The 27355-nt window shown below is 46.0% G+C and overlaps 1 protein-coding gene across 7 annotated transcripts in view; it reads right to left on the reverse strand.

Annotated features, from left to right (window-relative positions):
• The window catches only part of LOC147034316 (rho guanine nucleotide exchange factor TIAM1-like), a 162154-nt gene that overhangs the window by 105575 nt on the left and 29224 nt on the right, over positions 1-27355 (reverse strand). For 5 of the 7 annotated variants that reach the window (XM_085880582.1, XM_085880615.1, XM_085880570.1 and 2 more), the window contains 9 exons: positions 26244-26862; positions 18480-18921; positions 18128-18288; positions 14106-14390; positions 11666-11851; positions 7464-7604; positions 6170-6217; positions 5597-5661; positions 641-767 (listed from right to left, as the gene is read on the reverse strand). In XM_085880582.1, the coding sequence (XP_085736708.1) occupies positions 641-767; positions 5597-5661; positions 6170-6217; positions 7464-7604; positions 11666-11851; positions 14106-14390; positions 18128-18288; positions 18480-18921; positions 26244-26783 (1995 nt within the window). In that variant the 5' untranslated portion in view covers positions 26784-26862. The remainder of the gene's footprint in view (positions 1-640; positions 768-5596; positions 5662-6169; positions 6218-7463; positions 7605-11665; positions 11852-14105; positions 14391-18127; positions 18289-18479; positions 18922-26243; positions 26863-27355) is intronic. The other 2 variants (XM_085880610.1, XM_085880623.1) reach the window with 2 other exon arrangements.

The raw sequence follows: 27355 nt of genomic DNA on the forward strand, positions 1-27355 counted from the left end.
AAAGCTTGGAGCGCCATCTACCGATCCGAAACAGCTGCGAAGGTTTACAATGCCACAGACCACAGTCACAGTCATGGTACAGTGAACCGCACTCACAGACTGTTTAAAGCAGGTATTGCGCACCTGGATGTTACCGGATGTGATTAGCAAACCAATTCCCGGCTGCCAGTGCCTTGCTGAGGATTATGACCAACAGGCAACCATCTACAAGTACGTCTCCCTTTTTTAACTTCTCTATGTCCTCTCCGAATGCTTCCAAAAACTGAATAACAAATAAATAAAAACCAAAACCTTAGTTACATGATTATGACAGGTTTGAGCAATGGCATGACAACGAAACTTGAAACCATCGTTGCTGTTGATTAACCCACGGAAAGATAAACCATCCACGGCAGGTGGGATTCAAGCGAGAAGGTTGTGAACAGAAATAAACGCTTCGCGTGATGGTGCGGGCCTTACTGGCCCCAGAAGGTTGTTTATTTTTTTTTTTTTTTTTCCCTTGTGGACACAGAGCAGTGAAGGAAAATTGAAGTTAATGGATCGATATTCTCATAATAAAGAAGCGAACCAGCTTACGTTCCACTGTGTTTTCAAGGTGCATGCGTGTGTCTGTCCGAGTGCAGACGGGTGGGTAGCTCACCTGGCAGACAATGTGCAGAACATCGCATGCTGTGTGATGCCAAAGCAAAAGAAGCGGAACGGTGGCACCGCCGGGTACAACCACACACAGCTGCTGTCCAAACGCGTTTTGGTTCACTGGAGCACACCTGTCCACATACACGTCGTGAATCATAAAACCATTACTCGTGTTCACCTTCACATTGATATTGGCTCACGTGGTCACATCAGTGGTTATGGTTATCCGGCTTCGTCAAGCATGCAAGGCAGTGGGATACGAGGCACGTTTGCTGCATTTGGCAAAACGTACATCGGTTTACGTTGATGTGGCTTCTTGTTCACCTCTCGCAAAATAATAGCCTTCAACAAAATTAATTAAATCAAAGAAGTATCAACCACTTCCTGATGTCTTTGTTCAACAAAATAACTGCAACGAGAAGACAGAGCATTTAAGAGTGTACGACCTCACCAGATTACATAAATTACAGTAGATCTGGGAACCAGTGTGGACTCACTCACTCACAGAATGATCGGGGAACGGGAGTGGCTCAGAGGGAATGAATGGACCGCAATCACCGAGGATGGCAGCGGTTTTCAAATGTCTTTTGTCGAGGTGACACCTTTCATCATTTGCAGATAAAAACTCAGATTCGATTTTGAAAAACCTTTTATACTCCAGAATTTCATCTATCTATAATTCGAGCAATGTGTGTGTGTGTCTGTCTGTCTGTGACCGCTGTTCCTCGACAACCGCTGGTCCGACCTAATTGAAACTTGCCAGGTATATTGCTGAGGACCTGAGTATGTGCCTTTTCAAGGTTTGATATTAATCGGACAAGTGGTTCCCAAGTTATGGCCATTTATTTATCAACCAATGAAAGGACACGTTGCTGCGTCGGCGTGGCTGCGTAGGCCGGTGCGCGGCCAGCCGGCGATGACGTCACGGGCCTTGCCGGTTTCGATGGGGATCAATCGGTGCCTTCGTTACCGTGGGGTAGGAGTGACAATGGTGAATGGCAGCGAATGTCATGGCAAGCAAAGACAGGGAGGTAAACTTGATTTTAATTAAGTCTGTGTGTGTAAGTATCACAGCAGTTGTTACTTCAATGCAAGCGATAATTCATGGAATTATGTGAATATTCCATACGGCACGCACCACTTCGGGATAGTGATTACTTACTGTATTCTAATAATTTCTCAATTTCTTATGCGCATTTATAGATAAACACAATGCCCCAATCCAGTCGTCATTTACGAGAGCGAAGGAACGGCCTGTGTGGTTGTTTGAAAGTTTTTTTGTTGTTTTTTTTTTGTTTGGGGGGGGGGGGTTGCACGTACAGGCACGCATGTATGTGCACGTGAGAGCGAAGGAACGGCCTGTGTGGTTGTTTGAAAGTTTTTTGTTGTTTTTTTATTTGGGGGGGGGGGGTTGCACGTACAGGCACGCATGTATGTGCACGCGAGAGCGAAGGAACGGCCTGTGTGGTTGATTCTGGCTCGTGGTTTGAAAGTTTTTTTTTTCACATACGGCAACGCACGTACAGGCACGTACTACTTTAAATAACACGAGTTCCCTTACAAAAAAAAAAAAAACTTGGATGTAGAAGGAGCCCATCAGGTTTACTACCAAGCCTGCACAATGGCTGACACAACCCATGGTTGTTTTTGTCCCGTGCTCTTTAGTTTAAATGTTTGGCATCAAAGCCAAGCAAGGAAGCAGCACATACTTCGGTCAGACTCAGGCAGGGTTCAAATTGCCGACCTCTCCACATCAAAGCAGACACTCTAAATATTATGAGGTTTAACTGTAAAATTTATAACGATATCTCACTGCTGTGCAAAGCTGCACGTATGTTCGGTGGTTTGTTTTTTTAAAAGCACTTTTGAATGTATGATGTAGATTGCATTAGGTTATCTCTAACTTAGACATAATGCACATTCAAGCTTTAAAAATGAAATACTTGTGTTTCGATTGAAGGTAATGATGTCTCAGTTAAATTAGACAACTCTGTGGAACCGCGCCCAAGTCCAAATGGGTAGGTCTTGCACCTCAAGCTACAGGTGGCACCAGCAAACACGCTCTCAGGAACAGGTGCGTATAAACCTTGAACTAATCCACATTCAAGGTACAAAAACAATGCGCGGTTAATGAGTGAGACCAATAATAATGATAATAATAATGATAACTAGAGTGAATGAAGTCGACGGTGCGCCATCGCAAATCCCCACACTTCACACGGAAAGCAAATTTGAACGAGAACGGCACTCGGCAGAATGCATGCCTCCGCCAGGCTGAATAGTTCATGTTTGGCATCTCACTGATAGGCCAGATCCAGATCGAATCGGCTCGTTCTTGTCACCTGCCCAACGCGTCCATCAAGCTTTGTCACATAATGTGTCCACAACGTTTTGAAATATCGTGGTATACATTGTATTTGGCCCCCATCTCTCAATGGTAAAGAATCACTTTAAATATCAAAACATTCTTGAATCTGGATTCAGATCGTCATCAAAATCGAATCAATTCGTCATTGTCACACACCCAACCTGTCCACCAAGTTTTGTTCGAATCCTTACGTAACTTTTTGAGATATCCTGCTCACAGACAAAAAGACAAACAGACAGGGGTGAGAAAACATCACCTCTGTCCACCTTTGGTAGCAGAGGTAAAGATGGCAAAAAAAATCCCACCAGGAATGACCCAATATCAAAGTTAGAGTTAAAAAAAAATTCCCGTTTTGCCCGTGTGATCCAAAGTCCTCATCCCCTGGGGCACAAACCCAGGAGTCGAATCCCCCCAAAAATCGTTACATATTTCCTGCATCTCCCAATGTTGATTGTATGTGCAAAGTTTCATTAAAAACGTTTTAAAACGTGCCTGAAATTGCATTTTTTGGTATTTGACCTTTTGACCACACCCCAGAGCTCCAGGAGGCAGGGCCAAAAATGATACTACTCTCACACCTTTGTACCACGTGATGATCATAACTACCAAATTTAGTGAATTTCTGCACAACCGTGTAGGAAGAGATAGCGTGATGGACAGAAAGACAGACAGATGGAGCCAATTACAATATGTTTTTTTAAGATTATAAAAAGTTGATGATAAAAAGCATGGGGATAAAAAAAATAAGTTCGAATTGCGAACATACCCCGTGGGAGTTCATTCGTACAACTCTCAGGTGAGCGATAGCACGGGCGACAGGTAGTTTTGAAATTTGGTAAGATTTTCATCGCATCAGAAAAAGAAACCAGAACACCTCACGAGAGTGAGGCTAGTTTCATGTCATCATTTGTGACTTAATTTTGCGTTGGGCATTGCCCGGCGCATTTAATTTTTACTTTTTTTTTAAAACAATTTTAAGAGAAATGGCCGAAAGGGCCGGAATCGCACTTTGGGCTCAGTTATTGCCTGTGCATATGTCTTGTGTATGCCTGTCAATTTTCATCGAAATCTGTTCACGAATAATGGAGAAATAGACGTTCAAATGAACTGCACACACGAAAAGAGAGAACGCGAGCGGCGCTTCGACCCCGTGGGGTGTAAGACCCCACGGGGTAAAAAAATAATTAAAACTGCTAGCAGTGATGCCGGGGACTGAAACACCCCACTTCGATCGGCTGAGTGAGCGACGACGTCATTGAAAATGGCAGCCCGGACCCGATTATGCAAAGTTTGAATTCAATCGATCGAAAAATGGAGATTCGTTTCAAAGATTTTCATGAAATGCAATATGGCCGCCAGGTCACGTGACCTACGACGTCAACCTTAGGATACGCATCAATTCAAGTGGAATACTATGGGTGGTCAAAGTTTCAAGTTTCTCTGACCAACGGTTGGACCTGCAGGTTGATGCACCGTTCATGGAATCATCATGTTAATTTTCAAAAAATGGCCACTGGGCCCTGGCGTAATGTGGTCACCCCAAAGTTGGCAGCATTTTTACTGGTGAGTCTGGAGAAGAAGATTTTTGAAGGAATTTACACGATTTCCCGAAAAATTAAGGAAGTCAGCTGTTTTGACACCTCCAGTTAAGTGGTGAGCATGACCACCAGTTTTTAACATCCCGACCCTGGCCTAATGTTGAAACCCAATTTTGGGAGCATTCTGATTGGTTGGTCTGGAGAAGAAGATTTTGGAAGGAATTTACGTGATTTTCCCCAATAATTTATCAAGTCTGCCATTTTGACACACCTCCGGCTGCGTGATCGGCATGACCTCAGCAATTTAACATTCCTACGGCCTAAAGTTGGAACCCAGATTTGGTAGCATTCTGACTGGTGGGTGTGAAGAAGAATATTTTTGAAGGAATTTACTAAGTCAGCCATTTTGACCTACTTCAAGTCGAGTGACCGGAACGAGCTTCGCACTTCCTGTTACCAGGAGAGGAATGTTGCTGCCAAATTTCAGCCGGATCGGCCCAGCGCGGTTTCACCGGAGAAGTCAAAATAGTAGATGGACGGGACTGACGGTGCACGATGACAATACCTTATTTGGAATTCAAATTCCAGATAAGGGGAAAAAAAAAAAAAACGCTGATGTCAGCATTTTGAAATTGGTCTGTGGCAGGCCAATTTGCATGAAATTAAAAAAAAAAATTGGATAAAAGAGCATTCTTCACCCTGAGACGGACGATACGCGTGCATAGCTTGAACTCAATTGATCGAAAAATGGAGTAGAAGCAGTTTAACGGATTTCATGAAATCCAATATGGCCACCAGGTCACGTGACCTATGACAACATCCTTAGGATATGTATCAACTCAAGTGGTATCCAAAAGATGGTCAAAATTTCAAGTCCCTCCGATCAACCATTTTGACCTGTAGGTCGGATACAAATTCCATAAAATCAGAATAAATATTAACAATCCGAACAATTTCAAAAGGGTACCTATCGGTCCCATAATAATAATAATAATAATAATAATAATAATAGTAATAATAGTAATAATAGTAATAATAGTAATAAGTTCCTCACATTGATGATCCACTCAAGGAAGCGCCTTCTGTGAAGTCGTCTTTATCATGGTTGTCATCAACAGCCTGGCACGTGCAGAAAAGAAGAAAAAAAAACACAAACAAAATCTTACAATTTTCAACCTGGTGTTAAAAACTAAATCGAGTAGCCGAGTCAGTTTCCCGAGACCTTTTCACATTCTTGTTGTGTTCGTCCCACAGGGTGTGTGTGTTGTTGCCCCCACTGCACCAAGTTCGCTGGAGCGCTCGAGTTAACTTTAACGATGGGGAAAGGTGATGCGTGCAGTAGGTGGGGGGGGGGGCACAATAATCGGAGGGCCAGCAGGCAGCCGTTGAGGGAAGGACGGAAGCCTACAATTTACCAGAAGCCGTCAACACCCCCAACCGCGTTTCACACAATCTACATGACACGAGGGTTTTATGCCCAACAGACGCCCCTCGAGTCCAGGCGACTCAGACTATTTCAGACAGTTATCTTATTCTGAACTATCAAAAATAAACAAAGTTGATGCATTTTAACTCTCCGTAGGGAAATCTCACTCATGTATTTCAGGGCTTTGCAATCGCGAGATACCTGGCTCATATCTCGGTTGTCCAATGGATCTTCATCTCCCCTGAAAATCTGGGGGGGGGGGGAGGGGGGGACAACAAAACAAAGCCAACATGTACCGTCGTCGGAATACCAACCTTTCCATTCCAAATTCCCGACATCAATGAAACAACAAAACAATCATTATGAACAAGCACGTCATACACACTGCAGCAACACCCCCCCTTGAAAGATAACCGAAGTGGCCTTCAACAGATGCAGCCCATTTGGAAGACGCACCGGGAAACCTTTACCATTCATCGGTGACCGCATAAAGGGACAGTTGGGCGAAGGTCTTCAACACCGAAAGGATATTGCCTGGCCCACGTGATTTCTTCAGTTACCTTCAAGAGATCATCATCGTCATCGATGGTTCCTCGAGTCAGAATGGTTTCATCAATTTGGAACAATGAACGGGGGCTTTTCCAGTTGCTGCAACGCGTCTGCCACCAATAAGGAGGGCGTCACATTAACCGTGGCAGAAAATGGCACAGAGTTCGAGAAAAAAAAAAAAGCTTCGATGAAAATGGGAGCGTGGGGGGGGGGTGGGGGGAGGATAAAACAGGAGTTAACAAGACATTGTGTAATTCCCAGATTTGCGTGTTGGTTTGAGATTAAAAAAAGGATTCTCTGCTGCAGGCCAGTCTCAGCCAGGAACTGGCACTCCGAAGCATGTCGAACTCCCATGATCAAGTTACAATCAGATTACACAGCTGGGACTTCGCAAAATATAATGATTTAATAATTCAAACATTGTATTCAAAGTCCAGTCGAGCAAAACCCATTGGCTTGCCAATATGCAGCGGCCGTTTGGCACAGCAAGTGAACAGTGCCCCACTGACTAAGGCTGCGCCCGACAACGAGATGGTTTCGGTCATTGTGTTGTACCCCTAAAACAATCGTTTGCGTCATTTTACAGAACGCTTCGTTGATTTAATTATCGTCATCGGTCATCCGCTTCTGTGCACAGCGAGACTCATCAGGGAACGGTGATCCCGTGCGGTGTGAAAACGCCGGAGGACCATCGATTCCCGTGAACGATACATCGAAGCGTCGCGGCGCCCAATTTAAAGCACCTTCATGATTTACACATGCATAACTGGAGTCAAAAACCGAGCTGACGTGGCAGGAGAGGGCAAAGGAAGGCACGGCAGCCTAAATCAGGGATGTAAAAAAAGCGTGTATGACCGCATGCTCGGAAAGTGCCATTTTCCCTTCCCTGGAAACACCTGTACAGGTTCCCCACGGTCACCGTTTGACGAGTTCGTTGGCAGCGTACCGTGGTAACACGAGGATGGGCAGCTCCCTTCTCCCCGGCTGTGTTGAGCCCACGCAAGGAGGAAAACATGCTCCGTTTCTTGTGCAACAGTGAGCGCGAGAATGTACGCTGACGGGAATTGGCGAATTCCTGCGTGGACACCTGCACACCCACGCACGTCGCACAGCCATCACTTTTCCATATCCCGAACAACAGGCGTCGACTCAATGGGTGCTTCGGGGCTTGGGCAGCCACAGAAATGCTAAGGGAGAGAGAGGGGAATGGGCACTTCACACTCATCACGGAGTTTCAGTTTAAGTAACAACCTACTGAGGTGGAACCTTTGCCTGAAAATCAAAAGGTATGCTGAAATCGTTTTTGTAAATAAAAAAATTAATCGTTTTTGTAAATACCCGTTCCCTGAAGAGGTGAATTATGGCATCAGTGAAATATCTTGCACAATGCCACGTGTGCGGTGCCCCCCTCCCCCCTTATAGATACTAGTGGGCCCATTGGAGCAAATTTTCATCGGTCTTCGTGGCCTTGGAGCAGACCTGCCTGCTCTGCTGCACTGCTTGAGAATTGGCTTGCCTTTTCACCAAGCCCAGATGTGTTTGCGCCAGGGCGGGGGGATTATACGTTCGTTGTTGTTATTGCCAAATTATACTACTATCAAGTGATATTTAATATATCCTTTGTTTCAATGTCAACATTATTTTTTGTGATTTATTTTGTAATTAGAATGCCATGCTGTGGAAGGACCTATTAAGCTGCTCTTGAGGTCTGGTGTTGGATTCATGGTTAGGGTGGCTGGCTTGGGATCTTAGGGTCCTGAGTTTGAGCCCCGTTTTTCCAATGAATTAACACCAGGTGGGATTGACTCAGCCTGTCATCCTTCCGGGGTCGGCAAAATGAGTACCAGTGTACTGGTGTCAGGGCACAGCATCAGCGGCACAGCCGCGTCCCAACAAATTGACAGCGATCCAACAGCCAAGTTAGCATACGCAAGAAGAAGCTGTTGTATACACCTTAACATGGCGTGTGTTTTAAACATGGGAATTCTTCCAGGAATTATTGCAGTGAATCACATTTCACATTAGAAAGCTCTAGTAGAACTCCACAAAAAACATGACGCGCGCACGCACGCACACCTCATCTATTTATCGTCGATTCTGATTGTGCCCCCCTCCACCTTTTATAAAAATTGTAGTTGCACCCATTGTTTAATTCAGCTTGCACCCTCCCCCCCTCCCCCTCCCCTCCCACTTTATAAAAATTTGATTGCAACTATTAATGCGAGTTTGCTTGAAAGTTTACCTGGGCTTATACACAGACATTCCTCGAACATTTGTCTGGGTCATTTGCCTGACCTTTAGGAGGTACGGGGCCAAATTCTGCCATGACGAGGTCACATGGATCAAGGTGGACATTGACCAAGACGGTTTCAATTCTACAAGGTGTGTGTGTGTGTATGTATGTATGTATGTATGTATGTATGTATGTATGTATGTATGTATGTATGTATGTATGTATATATATATACATACATACACATACACACATTTTGTATACCTTGTCAAGGCTCGCATGAGAGTGAACACACAACGCACAGCAAGGGGGGCATGAGACAAGAGGGATGGGAGTGGGAAGGACAAAACAGTGGGGAACAGAGACATTCAGAGATCTGTGGAAGGGAGAGGGATGGGGTGGGGAACAAGGGGAATACAAGATGGACATTACAGGGACATTCAGAAAGGAAAGCAGGGAATTTGAAGGAGGTGGGATTGGGTGGGTTAACGGGGGTAGAAAAGATCGAGGATTTGGATGGAGGACGATAAGAGGTGGTGGTGAACAGTTGTTTTGAAGCCTGGAGGGAAGGATGGGATTGAACAGAGAGAGTGAGGAAGTTTATTCCAAAGGTGGGGAAAAAGAGGAATGAAAGAGTGAGGGAGTTTATTCCAAAGGTGGGGAAAAAGAGGAATGAAAGAGTGAAGGTGAGCAGTGATACATGGTAGTTTTACCAGACGGGGGTTGTTGGCGGACCTTGAGCTCCCTGTGGAAATATGGTGGGAATAAATGGCGACACAGAAGGGGAGGGGGGCGAGACCGGAGAGGAGACGGTAGAAGACAGAAAGACCACCGACCAGCCTGCGGTGAGAGAATGAGAGGCCCAAAGACTCAGCCTCATTGCGGGAGATGCCGATGATCCGAAATGCCTTGGTTTTGACAGCGTGAAGCCGAGAAAGGTGGAAGGCAGGAGCACCAGCCCAGAGGGGAGAGCAATACTCCATCAGACTGCGGACGAAAGCTTTGTAAGTAGTCAGAAGCTCAGGTGGGCCCAGGAAAGACTTTGCACGATGGAGGATTCCCAGTCGGCGACTGGCTTTGGAGGTGAGGTTTGAAATGTGGTTTTCCCAGGAAAGATCATGGCAGATAGTGAGACCCAGAAGCTTGAAAGAAAGGACTTCTTTCAGAGGATTGTTGAGAAAGTGGATGGGGGGAGGGGGGGTTCTAAACGGTCCTTTCTAAGAGACATAGTGAGAGTGTGAGATTTGTCCATATTGAAAGACATGTTCCACATGTTGGACCAGTTTGTGATTTTACCCAGATCTGCAGAGAGCGAAGAAGCTGCTGCTTGCCAGTCTGAGGGATGACCGATGGTACGGCAGAGGGTGGAGTCATCAGCGAAGAGATAAAGAGGATTTTCCAGAGAGTCTGAGAGATCGTTGATGAAAATCATCACATACCCAAGCTCTCCACTAAATTTTGTACGAATCCATCCACAACTTTTCGAGATATCTTGTTCACAAACACAGACAGACAGACAGGGGTGAAAACATAACCTCCATCCACCTTCGGTGGCAGAGGAAACACCATCGATGCTGATAAAGGATTCCAGAGACACGATGACCCCTCGGACTTACTTCGATCCACAGCAGAGGATCGTCGCTCGTTATTGTTACATCAGGAGTTGCTAAGAGGAAATATTTGCAGAAGGATTGAGCCAACCACACATAGTTTGTTGGAAAAATTGCCATCCGTGAACCAGAAAAAGGTGGTGAAAGATAAAACGCAGCACCCTCCTGGGTGGTCGATACATCCCGTTGTTAGCTCAGGATTTTTTTCTATCCCAGCATTGCATTTTATTCCATCGATTGTCGGCGACACGTGTCGTACCGTTTCTGTCCACAACACAAACCAACCTGGTAAAACATCACGACGGACGAGACAATGTCGTCTGCTTGTAAGGGGCAACAAGACATACGGACCACCCTGCGGCAACTAAAGAAAGTAATCCAGCCGCTTCGACTACGAGTCCACTTTATAAAACAGAATCCAGCTCGGATAACAACGATAACAGCACAAGCAAAACGAGAACGAGAAAAGAGGGGGGAAAGGGCCTTTTCAAGAAAATCTGGAGGAACGTCCTCGCATTGTTTTGGGTTTGGTAAGGGTGATGTGCAGTTTGTTAAGACGTAACGGCCGAAGTGTTCCCAATGGTTGTTTGAGCTCAACTTGCGCCACTCTGGCCCTCACACACTCCCAACTTATCCCTGCCCATCCAGTGCACACTGGGAAAATATCCAGATCCTGGTTTACATCACATCGAGATCCCATTGAACACTGTCGTGTATTGCAAGGTCTGTGTGGATACTGCTCCGACGCAGAAGCCTACTCACATGGAAATAAAATAGCATGGAATATTTTACGACCAAATGACCACAAGCAGAAATACCGGCTTAACATCCGATTCACGGCATGCTCCCTGATGCATCACCCCTCCGCCACCAGACTAAAACCCCTGTCGGTCGGATTAAGCTGCACCAAGGATCGTGGACAGGATCGTGAGTCTCAAGGCAAATGTGAACAGATAAAACAAGATCAAGAGAGAGCATAAAGGTTACGACAAAAAGAGGAGAGAGAGAGAGAGAGAGAGAGAGAGAGAGAGAGAGAGAGAGAGAGAGAGAGAGAGAGAGAGAGAGAGAGAGAGAGAGAGAGAGAGAGAGAGAGAGATTGAGAGAGATTGAGAGAGATTGAGAGAGATTGAGAGAGATTGAGAGAGATTGAGAGAGATTGAGAGAGATTGAGAGAGATTGAGAGAGATTGAGAGAGATTGAGAGAGAGAGAGAGAGAGAGAGGCGCACTGCAGCGTGCGAGTTGGTGGTGGAGTAGCGGTGCAAAGGAAAGAGGAGGATGCACAAGGAGAGGATGAAGCGGCATACCAGTGCGTGTAAACAGGAAACGGAGGCGAGTCGAAGGCGGTGCATCGACTCCTTCTTGGATCGCGTGGCCAAAGTTAGAGCTGCTTTGGGGTTTGGAGGCTCCAACCCTTCCAGGCTGGCCAAATAACAACGAAGCCGGAACACATCCAGACCTAAACGCTCCAGATTCTGCTCCCACTGGGAAACCTGTGACCCCGCACCAAGTGAACTGAGCAGCCTCTTTCTCAACAAAAGAGAGTCATGTACAACACATATATATATATATATATATATATATATATATATATATATATATATATATATATATATATATACATATACACAGTATGATATATGATAGATTTCACACCCATATGTAAATAAATACATTAAGAGGAAGAAATAAATAACATCTTCAGCTTGCATTCACGATGACCTCGTTTATTGGCGAACAGACCCCAAAAAGCAATCACGTCCCTCGCGCGAGCACGACGACAACAAGCGGCCTCCGACATCGGAACGCAGCAAAACCCTTCGAGGAAATCTGGTTCATGTCTTTGCGAGCTCAGCGATGTCGGACACAAGCTGGGATAACGCCGTTTGATATTCGATGCCAAATCGACCGTCCGCAGTCGGTGGTGAACAGAACAGCGGCTTTCGATCACGGTCTCAGGCCGAACAAACATTTGGCTACCACATGTTCGGAACATTAGGCCTTTGTTATGTTGTGAAGCATTGCTCAAGACATTTGTCTTTACACATTCTCGGTGGGCTGTTTATTGGAGATGGAATTCGGCCACTTTTTGTGCAAATTACACAAAGAGCTGAAAAGTACACCGCGATCTGGACACGCCATTCACGATCTGTTTCGATACGACTTCAGACACGATGGTTATCCGTCCAACAATCGCAACACGCAAAGTTCCCGCGCGCACTCCCTGCTTTACCGTGACAATTGCGTCTGGAGCTTCAGGGTTCACTCAAATCCCTACCGTAGTATCGAGCTCGCCACCACAGTAAAGCTGGTCGATGCCTCGTCTGTTTTTCTTCCTTCTTCTCAATTGACGCTTCACCTGCAATTCTCTCTTTTTGTCCCCTGGACCAGAGACCATGTTTCACACCACCCACCGACAAACCAACCATCTCATCGTCTTCTCCCACGAACTGTCCTTCCAAAGTCATTCATCTCCTTCGTTCAGACAACATGTGGACAAAACTGCTCGTATCATAAGCAAGTCCGGCTCCTCCCTCAAGGAATTCAAGACGAAAGGCCACCAAAATCAGACTCGTGAGATACGGTCCTTCCGAATCTCACGGGATGCGCACAGTTTCACAGACAATGTCCAACAAGCCTTGCTATGTGTCCACTTTATATATCTCGCAGGATGACCTGCACACGAATCACAGCTTGGACTTGGACTCGAACGTTGGGTACAAGTTGTTTTAATTGATTGGAGGTGGAGTTCAGCATTGTTTTTCATACGGTGCATCCCAAAACGAGACACTCCGGAAAGCCCGTTTGCGCATTTTGAGGACCCAGGATATCACGCAAGCGACCGACGACAATGACGAAAGGCTTTCATCATGAGCTTCGAATAACTGTTCCGATGCTCACCCGACATCTCGATGACTTTCAAACTCTTTTTCTCACAACACGGACGACTGCGAGGGAATAAAAAAATAGGTGCATCTGCTTCGAGCAACAATCATTTGCAGGAGTCTCTTCCTTCGAGAGACGGTTTTGACGGTCCACCAGATCGACGGTCGTGGATGTTGTTGGCCGGAGACCTCAATTTCATAACATTCCCCATGATGGATCGGATTGTCAAAATTGTCTTGTCGGAGTTGCCCGCTCTCTGACATCCGATCATCATTCCTCAGCGGTATTCCGTCAAGTCGGTCTTTCTCTGGGACATGATGGCCCGTCACCAACCAACGAGACCATTTCCTCACTAATTACACGGCGTCTGTTTCTGAGATTCACAACTTACAGTCGAACAATAAGCAGACGAGAAAGTTATTCGTTAATGTTGGCAACTCATCTTTGGGGCCAAAATCACCGTCTCATAAACTTTAGGAAGACGAGAATAAACGGCAAAGCAAACCACGAATTATGTGACATCAGGAAACTCATTCATTTGGACGTACGGTCTCAGGCTGCGTCGTCAATTTCAAAATCACGCTACCCTCCGCCTCCAGTCACTACAACAACATTCTGCCCATGCCACCCAAAAGCCACCATTCGGGTCTTCCATGACCCTCGACCGTTGGATTAAAACTTGCACTTGCATTCATGGAAACAACCACAACCGAGTTCGATCAAAGTTACATAACATCTTACATACATACATATATATATATATATATATATATATATATATATATATATATATATATATATATATATATATATATATATATATATATATATATAGATATAGACAAATTAGCAGCAGCTGACCTGTTCCAAGATGGCTTTCCGGCTGAGCCGGTCGCACACCTCCTCAAGCTTAAGCATCGCTTCGTTCTTCATCTTTTCATCGAGCTCAATCTGTCGCTTCAGCTCACAGACCTCGATGCGAAGAGCACTGTGCGGTCCAAGGGACATGTCTTTAAGACTGCCCGTTTCCTCGAACATGTCCAGAACGGCCGGCCTCATCGAGGCAGCACAGCGCGAGGCAAAGCGTGACGCACAGGCCGAGTGGATGGCTGTGATCCACGTCTCCAGCTCAGTTTGACTTCCCGCCTAAGTACGGCACATTGGGTGTGTGAGAAAGCTGTGCATGCTCAAACTGTTACAACATTGCGATATTTATCCTTCATCGTCAACACTTGAACACTTCTCCTCTTCAACGCCGTCCGTGTGAAATGCTTATCCGTGTTCAGCTGCACCTTTAATGAAAGTCTCAAGAAACATTTTATGGCTTGTGGAGGAAACCGATTGAAAAAAAAAAAAACAAAGAAAATAATTAATTTTGATAAACATCATTTCTCCGAATCAATAATATAATAATATGAATAAACATGAGAATAATAACAACAACAAGTGGTGCCAGGCACAACAAATCCCACCCATTTAAGGCATAAAGTTATTTTGGGGATCAAATTTAAATTTGACACATCCTTAAACCCGATCTTCACAAATATACATTTTTCACTCTAGGAATGGGTAGGATTATAAGTGACAAATATAATAAGGTTCACTATAAGCTTAGTTTGAAGTAAATCAGATCATTTTTGACGAAGTTACGAGTGAAAAACGATTTTGATCTTTTCGTGACCTTGACCTTGACCTTTGATCTAATTGGACCCAAAAGTTAATGGGGACGTCCAAGGTTCATTGCCCACCTGTGGATTAAATTTGATAGTGTTTGCAAAAGCCGTTTTGCTGGAAAGCTGCAAACAGACAAACAAACCGGACGATTACAATATCCCGCTCCGTCCCAGAGGGAGGGAGCGGGATAATAATAACAACAATAATTTTAAGGCACTTACCGTTTTCTATATTGAAACAACATCCTGAGACACAGGTTAACACTTTGAACCCGAGCGGCCGGTTTACTAACAACTACTCAAACCTCCATATACCCAACTCGCCAATTTACCAGCCGCTATGCAAACCTCCATATACCAGAGTGGCCGGTTTACCAGCCCCTATTCAAACCCCCATTTACCCGAGTGGCCGGTTTACCAGCCGCTATTCAAACCCCCATTTACCCGAGTGGCCGGTTTACCAGCCGCTATTCAAACCTCCATATACCCGAGTGGCCGATTTACCAGCCGCTATTCAAACCTCCATATACCCGAGTGGCCGGTTTACCAGCCGCTATTCAAACCTCCATATACCAGAGTGGCCGGTTTACCAGCCGCTATTCAAACCCCCATTTACCCGAGTGGCCGGTTTACCAGCCGCTATTCAAACCTCCATATACCAGAGTGGCCGGTTTACCAGCCGCTATTCAAACCCCCATTTACCCGAGTGGCCGGTTTACCAGCCGCTATTCAAACCTCCATATACCCGAGTGGCCGGTTTACCAGCCGCTATTCAAACCCCCATTTACCCGAGTGGCCGGTTTACCAGCCGCTATTCAAACCTCCATATACCAGAGTGGCCGGTTTACCAGCCGCTACTCAAACCTCCATATACCCGAGTGGCCGATTTACCAGCCGCTATTCAAACCTCCATATACCCGAGTGGCCGGTTTACCAGCCGCTATTCAAACCCCCATATACCTGAATGGCCGATTTACCAGCCGCTATTCAAAACTCCATATACCTGAATGGCCAATTTACCAGCCGCTATTCAAACCTCCATACACCCGAGTGGCCGATTTACCAGCCGCTATTCAAACCTCCATATACCCGAGTGGCCGGTTTGCCAGCCACTACTCAAACCTCCATATACCCGAGTGGCCGGTTTGCCAGCCGCTATTTAAACCTCCATATATCTGAGTGGCCGGTTTACCAGCCGCTATATTGTTGCGGGCCGGGCGGCGGCCGCGAGCACGACCGCTAGATGGAGCAGTAGAGTCGGCTCGACCGATCGCCCGGAATTTAGATCATATCTTTTTGGAAAACTCCGAGAAGTACGGGTCCCTTATCGGACGGTGAAGCGTCAATATTTCTGCCATGTGGTACAGGGTTATTTGCCAATTTTCAAAATACCTAGATTTCCACGTGGTGATTTACCGAGTCTCCACACCCTCGACGGCATAGATGCTACCGTACTCGAACCACGTGTGACCCGAGCGGTTGATCGCCGAGATCCGTCGGTCCAAATGTCCCATTACAGCGGCAACTGCCTGGCTAATTTTCCAACACGCAGCATGCTAAGCCATTGGAGGAAGGGACACGAACGAGCGGATACATTTCACAAATGGGGCTGTTTATTAACAATAGGCAGGGAGGGGAACACAGAAGAGCAGAGTTATCCGAATATTAATAAGCACGTATGTACAGCAAGGCACTTAACAATTCATTACTTACTATACTGGCGCCACAAACACACATACGCATACACCCAAAGAATCGGACCAAAATGGTCTTTATTGAGGCCTCCAGCCCAGATGGAAGGGACGAGCTGAAGACCAGATTTTGCCTTGGACCTGTCCACCTCGTGTGGTCTTCGCATTGTTCGAACCGGCACCAGCGAGGGCGAGCTGAATCCAGACACCGGCGAGCCACGATCAGCTTCCCGAGCTCCGGTGGATCCTCTCGCGCTCCAGAATACGCGCTGGTGAAGATGAGGCGCCGATCCTTCACAATCCGCCGAGTCGATTCAATCGAAGAACCACCAACCACCTTCGTGCTCTCGGAACAACCACCAACCAAGAACCAAGAACAAGAACCCAGAAGAGCCAGAACCACCAACCAAGAAGAGCAAAGAACAACCCACTTCTGTCTCTCCGTTCCCTTTTTATCCCTCTGGTGTGCGGCTCGCTTCTGGCGTGACTCGTTCGCCGTCGGTGGGGGCTGTCGCCTCCCATTTCTAGACGTGCCCAAGCGAACCGATTAATGTCCATATTCGGGAATGGAATTCAGTTCACTCATCGTTGGGTGGGGGCTGTCGCATCCCACCCCTTGGAGTGCCCAAGCGAGGCGATTCATGTCCATATTAGGGAATGGAATTCAGTTCGCTCATCGTTGGGTGGGGGCTGTCACATCCCACCTCTTGGAGTGCCCAAGTGAGCTGATTCATGTCCATAGTAGGGAATGGAATTCAGTTCGCTTATCGTTGGGTGGGGGCTGTCGCATCCCACCTCTTGGAGTGCCCAAGCGAGGCGATTCATGTCCATATTAGGGAATGGAATTCAGTTCGCTCATCGTTGGGTGGGGGCTGTTGCATCCCACCTCTTGGAGTGCCCAAGTGAGCTGATTCATGTCCATAGTAGGGAATGGAATTCAGTTCGCTTATCGTTGGGTGGGGGCTGTCGCATCCCACCTCTCGGAGTGCCCAAGCGAGCCGATTCATGTCCATACAAGGGAATGGAATTCAGTTCGCGAATGCATTCTGAACACACCCGCATTTCAGCGAGCGCGCGGAGAACGCCGGGAACAGAGGGTTTTCATTGGTGTTGTAGTCATCGTTGGTGTTGTTGTTATCGTTGGTGGTGTAAAATAAAAGAAGAAAAACCTGACTATTAAAATAACTCCACAGTGCAGGAACATTTAATTACCCATTAGACAAGGGAAAAGGGAGCTATCTATGCACATTCACTTATTGAAATAACTGAGCGATAGGACCTGAATGTTGTGTGCTCATGGCTTCCAGATTCGCAACAATATAACCAAGCGGCCATTTTCCCAGCTGCGAGTCAAACCTCATTCCTCAATATACCCGAGCGGCCGGTTTTTTTTTCTCCAGGGACCCCAGGGTGGGGGAGCTGAAAGTCCAAGGAGTTCAAGGTTCAAACGGTTAAAGAGCAATGCATTCTGCTATTATTTCCCCCCCAAAATGTGTGATAATGCAGAGACGACAGAGACCTGGAAAATGATCACATTGCCAACATTATTGCTCAAACACAGGACGAACTCTCTCCGAGGGTGCTCGGGACAGGCCTGGACCAAGGCCTCACTGACACCGAGTACGAACTTGGGTTCTTCGCTACCTTCAGGCCTCCTCTCGAAGAACTGCAGGCTGCAACCTGTGGTCATGGGAAGAGCAGAGAAAAATAGTTCACGATTGGTGGATAAAAAGTACCCCGAGTATTTACGGGCAAGCGACGCATCAAAATGTCGTGGTTGAAGGGAAACAAATTGAAGCATTTCTTTCTCGCATGAATAAAAGAATAAATATTCTTTGTGACAAAAGCCTCAGAGTGTGCCATTCACTTACCTCTCAGGACAATCCAGGAGCGCCTCCACTTCCGCCGAGGCACAATTTCAACCTTCCGACCCTTGCAATGGAGCAAGTGCTTGAACCAAAGCCAGCCGGTCTTGCGAACACCACCTCTTGGCACTCGACAGTCTGCGACCACCTCGGTTATCGATTCCCCAGATTCACTGGGGATCGTACAATCACCCAACAAGCAAGGCGCATCGCCATCTTCTCCCCAGTCACTCAAGTAGTCCCTCGAGTCTGATCCTCCCTTGGACCAGGTCGAACTGCGATACAGACCGAGGGAGTGATCATCAAGCCAGCCGCGAGAGGATAGATTCCAGGCTAATTGTGAAGGGGGAGGCGGCGGCATGATATCCAGCACATTCTCCGGCTCGCCGGTGTTTGCAATGCCACTGTCTGCTCCATCGCTGCCCTCAGTTGGTGGAACTGGGGAGGGCTGGAGGAAGCAAAGAGATAGGACAGCAATGTTTATATGGCATGGTATCAGACGGTAACCAGGGTTGGTTCAATAATTATAATTCGACTTTGCAGTTAGCTGTCTGAGGTTGCCAGAAACATAGATAGAGCAAACAAAGCCTTTCAGCTGAGACTGCACTTTAACTGTCTGGTTAGCGCTCGCAGTTTGTAAAGCAACCCGGACCGTGACCAGGGAGGACATCTCGTAATCAAATAATAGATCAACAACAACAACAACAACAACAACAACCTCGTATTGTTGTACAGAGAAGCAGAGTTAACAGGTATTGCATCGATATGCTATATTCAGCTTTGCTGACCAAACTTGACAGGGAAATGCAATTGAAGCATCACAAGGATGGCATAAGTGCTTCGGATCTTCAATTTATTGAAAGCCTGGTGTTGGCTCAGTGATTTGGGCAGCGGCTTGGAATCCTTGGGTCCTGAGTTCAAGCCCCGTCGGCCGCTGAATTAATACACCAGGGGGTTGACTCAGCCTGTCATCCTTCCGAGGTCGGCGAAATGAGTACCAGTGTGTACTGGTAGAGGGGCACTGCATCAGCAACACAGTCGCGCTTCAAGAAATGATAGCTACCCCGGCAGCTAAGCTGCCACTCGACCACCACCACAATTTATTGAAGAAGAAGAAAAAAAAAAACAGAAGAAGGAACAATTGCAATAGAGGAAGTCACAAAATCAAATTGAATGAAAGTCGCATGAAGCTTCATGTGAGCACCGGGGCGCCCCGCTCGCTACAAGCCGTTAATGTTTCAGCAGCTCAGAGCTAACCGTGGAGAGTCTGCCCCCTTCGTCGCAGGGGGTTGACGAAGCAGCCCCAGAGCGAGGAAACACAGAGAGGCTTTGCCTTTTACCTACTCAGTGGGCCTGGGATTTGAACCTGAAATTACGGGATTACTATATACAGGAGCTCAGCCAGTTGAGCCAAATGGGAGCCCTCGCCCTGAACAAAGCACCCTTCCAACTACTGTGCCAACACATTAAACCGAATGAAAAGCACCGAGCTTCGCTTGAACCTCAGATCCAAAATGGTATTTTACCATTTTGAAAATTCTAATCTTGTTCAAAATCATTCTTCCTCTTGTGTATGGCAGCTTGGCTGCCGGGTGGCTATCACTTTGTTGACGAGCGACGATGCCGCTGATGCTGTGCCCCTATACCAGTACACCGGTACTCATTTCACCGACCTCAGAAGGATGGCAGGCCGAGCCAACCCCACCTGGTTTTAATTCAGCGGCCAACGGGGCTCGAACGTAGGACCCTAAGATCCCAAGTCAGCCGCATGATGCAAGCACGAAGCAAACATCAGGCTTACTTCAAAAAGCAAAAACAACACCAATGATTCTGCCTGTAGTGGAACCGATGTGACCCCAGATGTGAGAGCCTTCTCCAAGAGTTCGCAACATCTAAAACATCTCAGTGTTTTTAGACAACTTTCCCGTAACGTGCAATTAATCAATGTGCAATTAGGCAGGAGAGGCAACATCTCAACCATTGGCACTGGGTCTTGAAGCGGTGGGACTGTAAAATTATACGCAGGTGCATTTGAAACATGCAACGCAGGAGTACCTGATGAAAAACAGAGAAGTGGGGGTGAAAAGGTCAGGTGTGCAATGGAATAAAGAAAGCAAGAAAAAGGAAACGAGCTGAGGTCCAAGCAAACTGAACTGTGCGGATGGTACTGCGGACGTCATGAGCGTTAGCCACAAAGAATAAACAAACCTGAGCATTTAAGACCGAAAGGTAACGACGTCGGTCAACAACAAAAAAATGATATCTGAAAACTTCACAAACCGCATCAGAGATAGAAAATTGACACTTTCACGTTGTGGAGGTCATTCACCGATTTAACAATCGTCTGAACCCGACTTTAAACCGGAGGGCTGGTGCTTCGCGGACGGGGGAATTGCATCATAAAGTTATTGTCCCTCGGACGAATGTTAATCCTGCCGTCCCATCTGCCGGCGTGATTGGTGGAGAACTGAAGCCTGAATAAGTCTTAAATTCCTGCTCTGACCGGATCGACACGAACATCAGGAATGGCCAACAGGTTCGTGAAAGACTTGAGCCAATCTACCTCCTGTGGCTGACCTCATGAGAGGGTGGGATTACTTGATGCCATTGAAGAAGTAGCAAACAGGGAAAACAAAAAATAATGTTTTTTCAAAAAAAAAGGCACAGACAGACAGACGGACAGACAGACAATATTGGCTTCACAATAGTAAAAATTGCATCTGTATCGTTTTCAGACATTTGACAAGGTGAAGGGGAGCGAGTGGGTCAAGGATGTCAAACTGATGAAATTTTACAAAATGATTGATTTATGAGGCAGGGCAAGTGCGTCGGGCGTATCTGAAGTCACATATGCTTGTGCCCTTGAATAAAGCAAAAACAAAGCCAATGCATGAGAAACAAGAAGGTCACTCGGTAGAGCGCACACCTCCGCCACGTAATCCCTGATCCACGAGAACATATCGGGCCCGTTACATTTTTGAAATATCACGCTATACAGTGCTATATCGTTTTTGGCCCGATCTCTCAATGGTGAAGAATCATTAAAAAAAAAAAAAAATAACTCGTATCCAGATTCAGATTTGGGATCTTCACCAAAATCGAATCAATTCCTGTCCGCCAAGTTTCGTCCGAATCCGTCCACAACTTTTTGAGATATCCTGTACACAAACGGACGGAAAGGGGTGAAAACATTAACCTCCTTCACCTTCGGTGGCGGAGGTAAAAAGTAAATGTACTCGTCATGTTGTCCCCTCTGCGCACGTAATGTTGGAATAAAAGAGTACAGCACCGATTTCAACGTTGCTTCAAGTTAAAATTCCACGTTGCTTCCGCAACACAGTTTTCTAATCCAATCCGATCTCTTTCATGACCGAGTCAAACGTCTCACTTATCATTAACCAGACGCAATGGTGTCATGGTCAGAGGGTCCGCTCTAAGTCTGGCCCGTCGAATGGTTCAAACCACTTGCCTTAGTCATGTCAAAGACTTCAATAAATAGTATGTGCTGCTTCCTTGCTTCATGCTCAGCATTTAAAAAGAACAGAGCACGGACACACAACCATAGGTTGGCAACCATTGCACAGGCTCAAAGGACCGATTGGCCTCCTCCTGGTTTGAAGTTCCTTTAAAGGGGAAATCGCATTATTATTATTGTTATTATTTGTCTCTAGGAATAACCTACTATTACCATTTAAAACTTTCGTATTCTTATCATTTGGGTTACCCTCTTAAGTTTTTCCTGACCTTGCAGTCAGAGCTTTACAATCCCCCCCCCCCCCTGATAATGCAACTCACACTTAGGTCCATCAACAAGTCCCTCAGATAGCTGGAAAGTCCCACTTTTTGCACGCCGTGCCCTCCAGACCTCGTGAGCCTGTCGGCGTAAAGCTCAATCTGTCCTGGCAATGGACTCCTTGCCCCGACAATAAACAGCAACAATGTGAATGACTTCTTCATACATATCCTGACTCGTAAAAGATAAGAGATTTCAGCCAAACGTCTCTTTTGTTGCGAAATAACGCCGAACTATATTTGTTAAAAAAAAAAAAAACACTGTTGCACAAAGTCTTCCTGAGAACATCCCGATTACCAAATCAACACCGACACCAACACTCACTCAACCGATTGGAACCAAACTGCTCGGTTATGGTTTCCAAGATATTTTTTTAAAGTAATTGTTTGTTTGTTATTAAATCAAAACCTCAGTTCAAGCCAAATTAACGGACAATGAATCGAGTTTACAGAAAAAGACGAACACCACGTTGATTGACGCTGCCCTCCGTCACAGATGAGTGGAACACATTTCGTAGCAAGATTCTTCGGATGGGAAGATCCATTTAAAAAACAAACAAAAATATCTGTGTTACGGAATGACAGATCACGTGCACAATGAGACAAGCCGGTAGGCGACGTGGGTGGTCGCTACATAATTGCATACTAGTCATACAGTTTTTGACAGATCGGGCTGAAATTTTTTGACAAAGAGGTTGATTATAGTGCGCATGAAAGCCTGGAAGCCGATTTTTGAAAAAATTAATTTTTTACGATTTTGAAAAATTTCAAAGTCCCGTTGCTAGGCAACGGTGGCGTCCATAGCAACGGTGCTCAAAAGTATAGAACTAGATCCTGGTATGAACCTACCTGTCAAGTTTCATCAAAATCGGTTGACTCCTCTGGCCTCGAGAGCTGTCCATTACATACAGACAGACGGAAAAAGTGAAAATAAGGGTACTCCAGCGACTACCCAACAAGCCGGTAGGCGACATTGGTGGTCACTACACAATTGCATACTAGTCATACAGTTTTTGACGGATCTGGCTGAAATTTTTTGACAAAGAGGTTGATTATAGTGCGCATAAAAGCCTGGAAGCCGATTTTTGAAAAAATTGAGTTTTTGGGATTTTAAAAAATTTCAAAGTCCCGTTGCTAGGCAACGGTGGCATCCATAGCAACGGTGCTCAAAAGCATATAACTAGATCCTGGTATGAACCTACCTGTCAAGTTTCATCAAAATCGGTTGACTTCTCTGGCCTCCAGAACTGTCCATTACAAACAAACATACAGACAGACAGAAAAAGTGTAAATAAGGGTACTCCAGCAGCGACCACCCAACATGCAAGGTTGCGTGGCGTCGGACCAGATGCAAGTTGAAGTGAAACGAGAAAGAACAACAAACAAGCAAGTTACAGAAGTGAGACAAGGTGGAACGGGTAGTGAGCAGATTTGCATGTAAGGGAGGAGATCGTGGGAAGGGAAAGAGTGAAAAGAAGAACAAGACACTTCCCCCCTCCCCATCCCCATCCCCACCCCAACTCCCAAACCATCAGACAGCCAAAGTGAAAAACCATGGAGCAATTTGTAGCAAATTATTACCTTTGGTACCCAATACCTCAGTAAGAGTGTAAAGCTTTAAAGCGATCGATAACATGTCCAGGGATGCCATCGAAACTTCATAAATCAACACACACATGCCTCCGAGCTGTCTCGTCTGGGTTTGAATCTCGGCCCAGCTGTAAACCACTACCCTGGTGTTTCGCACGCAGGGTGATGCATCGACGTGTGTGTCATCCCTCGGAAGGAGGTGAAACCGATTGTCCCATCTGCCGGCATTAGTTGGTGCACATTAAAAAAATACCATGGTGTCCTTCGCAAAGAGTAGGTGAGCTATCACCAGCACCCTGAAGAAATTACCGATTCCTGCCACACTCGGTCAAGTATCCGGTGTCAGAGCGGCGATCCGGCCAGGGAACTGCTTTGGCAAAACCGACGCACCGTACGTACCACACGACATGAATGGCTGAAACAATAGGGAGTTCCTCAGATAGCTGGAAAGTCCCACTTTTTGCATGCCGTGCCCTCCAGACCCCGTGAGCTTGTCGGCGTAAAGCTCGATCTGTCCTGGCAATGGACCCTTTGCCCCGACAATAAACAGCAACAATGTGAAGCAACAATATTGGTCTGATACCAAAACCTCATGTCCCTATTTCTACTTCAACTGCACTCCGAACTGTTGAAAGCTCATCACAGAAATGAACAGACAAGCGAAAGCAAAAAAAAAAAAAAACTTAAAAAAAAAAACCTATACATACATAAACAAGGACAAATGTGTCCAAGAGCAGCGTCCTAAAGGTTTTGTCGGCTAAAAAAAACAAACAAACAAAAAAAACAACTTCTGATATTTCGTCACGTGCCTTGATTAAGCCAATAGCGAGACCCGTCATAGTGTATTTACGAAGTATCGTGTATTTACGAAATTACAATTTATTAAATGGAATAATCTTTAAATAGCAACGTGAACTTTTCGAAACTTTAAAGCAAATGTCCGAATATATTTCAAAGTTCATGATAGACGCTCTCAAAAGGCACCGTCTATGTGAGGATGTGTACAAGTGCTCAGTATTTAAGGAGATCCGGATCATGTATATAAAAGAGCCGAGTCCCAATATAAAGGTTTTGTCTTCACAAGAAGAAGAAGAACAAGAACAACAATGCCGCTGCTCTAGTTCGCTACGCGAGACGCTGCTAAAAATAAATACATTCTGCACTGCATCAGACTCTCAAAAAGATCAACACTCAATAAGCTGAATTTCAATACGACGAATGCAAAAACATGTTAAATACAGTACTGGAGCCGAACTCTGTGGAGCGTATACCTCCGCCAGGCTAAGCAGTTCACGTTTTGTATCCCGCCGGATATGGATCCGGATCTGAGGCCAAAATCAAATTGGCTTGTTCTCGTCACCGAACCAACTCATCCACCTCGTTCTGTCAAAACCTGTCCGCAACTTTTTGAGATATCGTGCTACATATCGTTTTTGGCCACATCTCCATGGTGAAGAATCAATTTTTAAAAATTATATTCTCTGGATCCGGATCCAGATTTTCACCAACATCTAATCAGTTCTTCCTTGTCACACACCCAACTTGTCCATCAAGTTTCGTCCACATCCGTCCATGTAACCTTTCGAGATATCATGCTCACAAACAGACAAACGAACAAGACGACGACGTCGTGCACAGCACGATACTTGTGAAGTCCATAAAACAAATTTGACCTCAATAACAATTGCTGGTTGCATACAATAATCAAATATGCAAATCTCCTCTTCGGATTTCAAGTCAATGGGATGAAAATTGAGGATTTTAGAAATTTGGCAAATTTGTTCACCTTTTGACCTCAAAAACAATCGGCTTCTTGCTTACAACCGACTCCACCATGTGGTGAAGTTTTGTGAAGATCGGTATAAAATTTGTAAGCAATAAACAAACAAACAAACAAACAGACAGACAGACAAACAGAGGCGAAAGCATAACCTCTGTCCACCTTCGGAGGTAGATGCTATATACCAGTAATCAAGCAATCCCAGCTATTGTAAACATTCCTTAGGATGCATGTTCTGTCGAACAAACCCATTCACCTTGGTATATACCATGAATATAATCTGCCTTCCCTTTTGCCCAAAAAAAATGAGGAACCTCTCATGCGCTTGCAACATTGTTTTGCAGCTGTCTGTGCCAGAGCATTTTTGATGAACCACATCCCCATCGTGAGCATCTGCTGCGGATCCTGCCTCGTTCGCAGCCTTGTACAACATCTTGCATTCATGTTCGAAACCAATAATTGCTTTATAATTACAATTACATGCTTTGTACAGGAAATAAGGGCATTTCATTATCTTACTGCAGCAACCTTCAACCCCACATCACCCACCGCTCTCCCAAAACATCCACAAACCACCAAAACCCGACACAGCATCTCGGCGTACACACCCTCTGCATACCCAGGTTCGCGCTCACCTCGCCTGCGTCACTTCCTCTCCAACCGATCGAGGTCGATGGGGCCATGCAGGACTGAGATGGCAGGCGTCCTTGTATCAAACGCTTTCCAGTCCCCCACGACTTGCATCCCGCCCCATCATCCGCTGCGGCGATCACGACATCGGGCACACTCCTTGGCACAGCATTGGCGCACAATTCGGTGATACCTTGCTCTTTGGATGGACGGTTCGATCTCGGCAGCGTGACCCTCTCCTTGTATTGTGCATCGCAAGACACCAATGTCGGGATGCCTGGGCACAGTTCCACAGCTCCAGGACTTGTGGCATGTTTGTAGTAGACGGCCTGCGCGTTCGAATTAAGCCGTGGAATCAACTGTGAGCCGACAGATGCTCGGTGTCTCCTCAGGTTGCCGTGAGACATCACAGTAGGACGACGGTGCATGTTGGCATGGTGTAGTGAGGTGGTTTGCCCAGATCGAGTGAGGCCTGCTGGTCCAGCCTCATATTGGAAACTGCTCTCTCTGTTGCCCATACTCTTCAGCAGGATGATTTTTGTGTGATCAAGCAGTGAAGGGCTGGAGACAGTCGATCACCATTATGCAAGCTCGGGTCTGTACAGAAGGGGTGGAGAGAGGAGGGTTGGTGGGGGGATGGGGTTGGATTTAAGTAAGATTGAGACAAAGCAAAAGGGTAAATTGTCAAAATAAATATACAGTAACTAAGAGAGTAGAAGGGGAAGGGTTAACGGAGCAGTGCAAAAGCACAACTTAAAATATTTTAAAAGAAATTGTCATGACAATTGAAATGTGACGGTGGAAGAATTTTGGGATTAATTATTTTATTTTAAGGGGAGACAGGAAGGGGGAATTGAAGATAGGGGGGGGGGGCAGGGTCAACGATGAGGTCGAGGACGAGCACCCCAAATGGAAATTGATAGACCAAATAAGCAACCTCCAGTTCTATTCCTCGAGAACTCGCCACCCCACTTCTATAACCTTCCATTCACAACTCCTCATAACCCCAAAGGCAATGAATGGAGAGATTGTTGAACAACTTAGAACATCTCTCAGTCAAAAAAAGCTCAGCAGCCCAGGGGCAAAACTG

This window comes from Eptatretus burgeri, chromosome 1, assembly GCF_056783735.1.
Source record: "Eptatretus burgeri isolate ZD-2024b chromosome 1, Ebu_testis_v1, whole genome shotgun sequence".
Taxonomy (NCBI): Eukaryota; Metazoa; Chordata; class Myxini; order Myxiniformes; family Myxinidae; genus Eptatretus; species Eptatretus burgeri.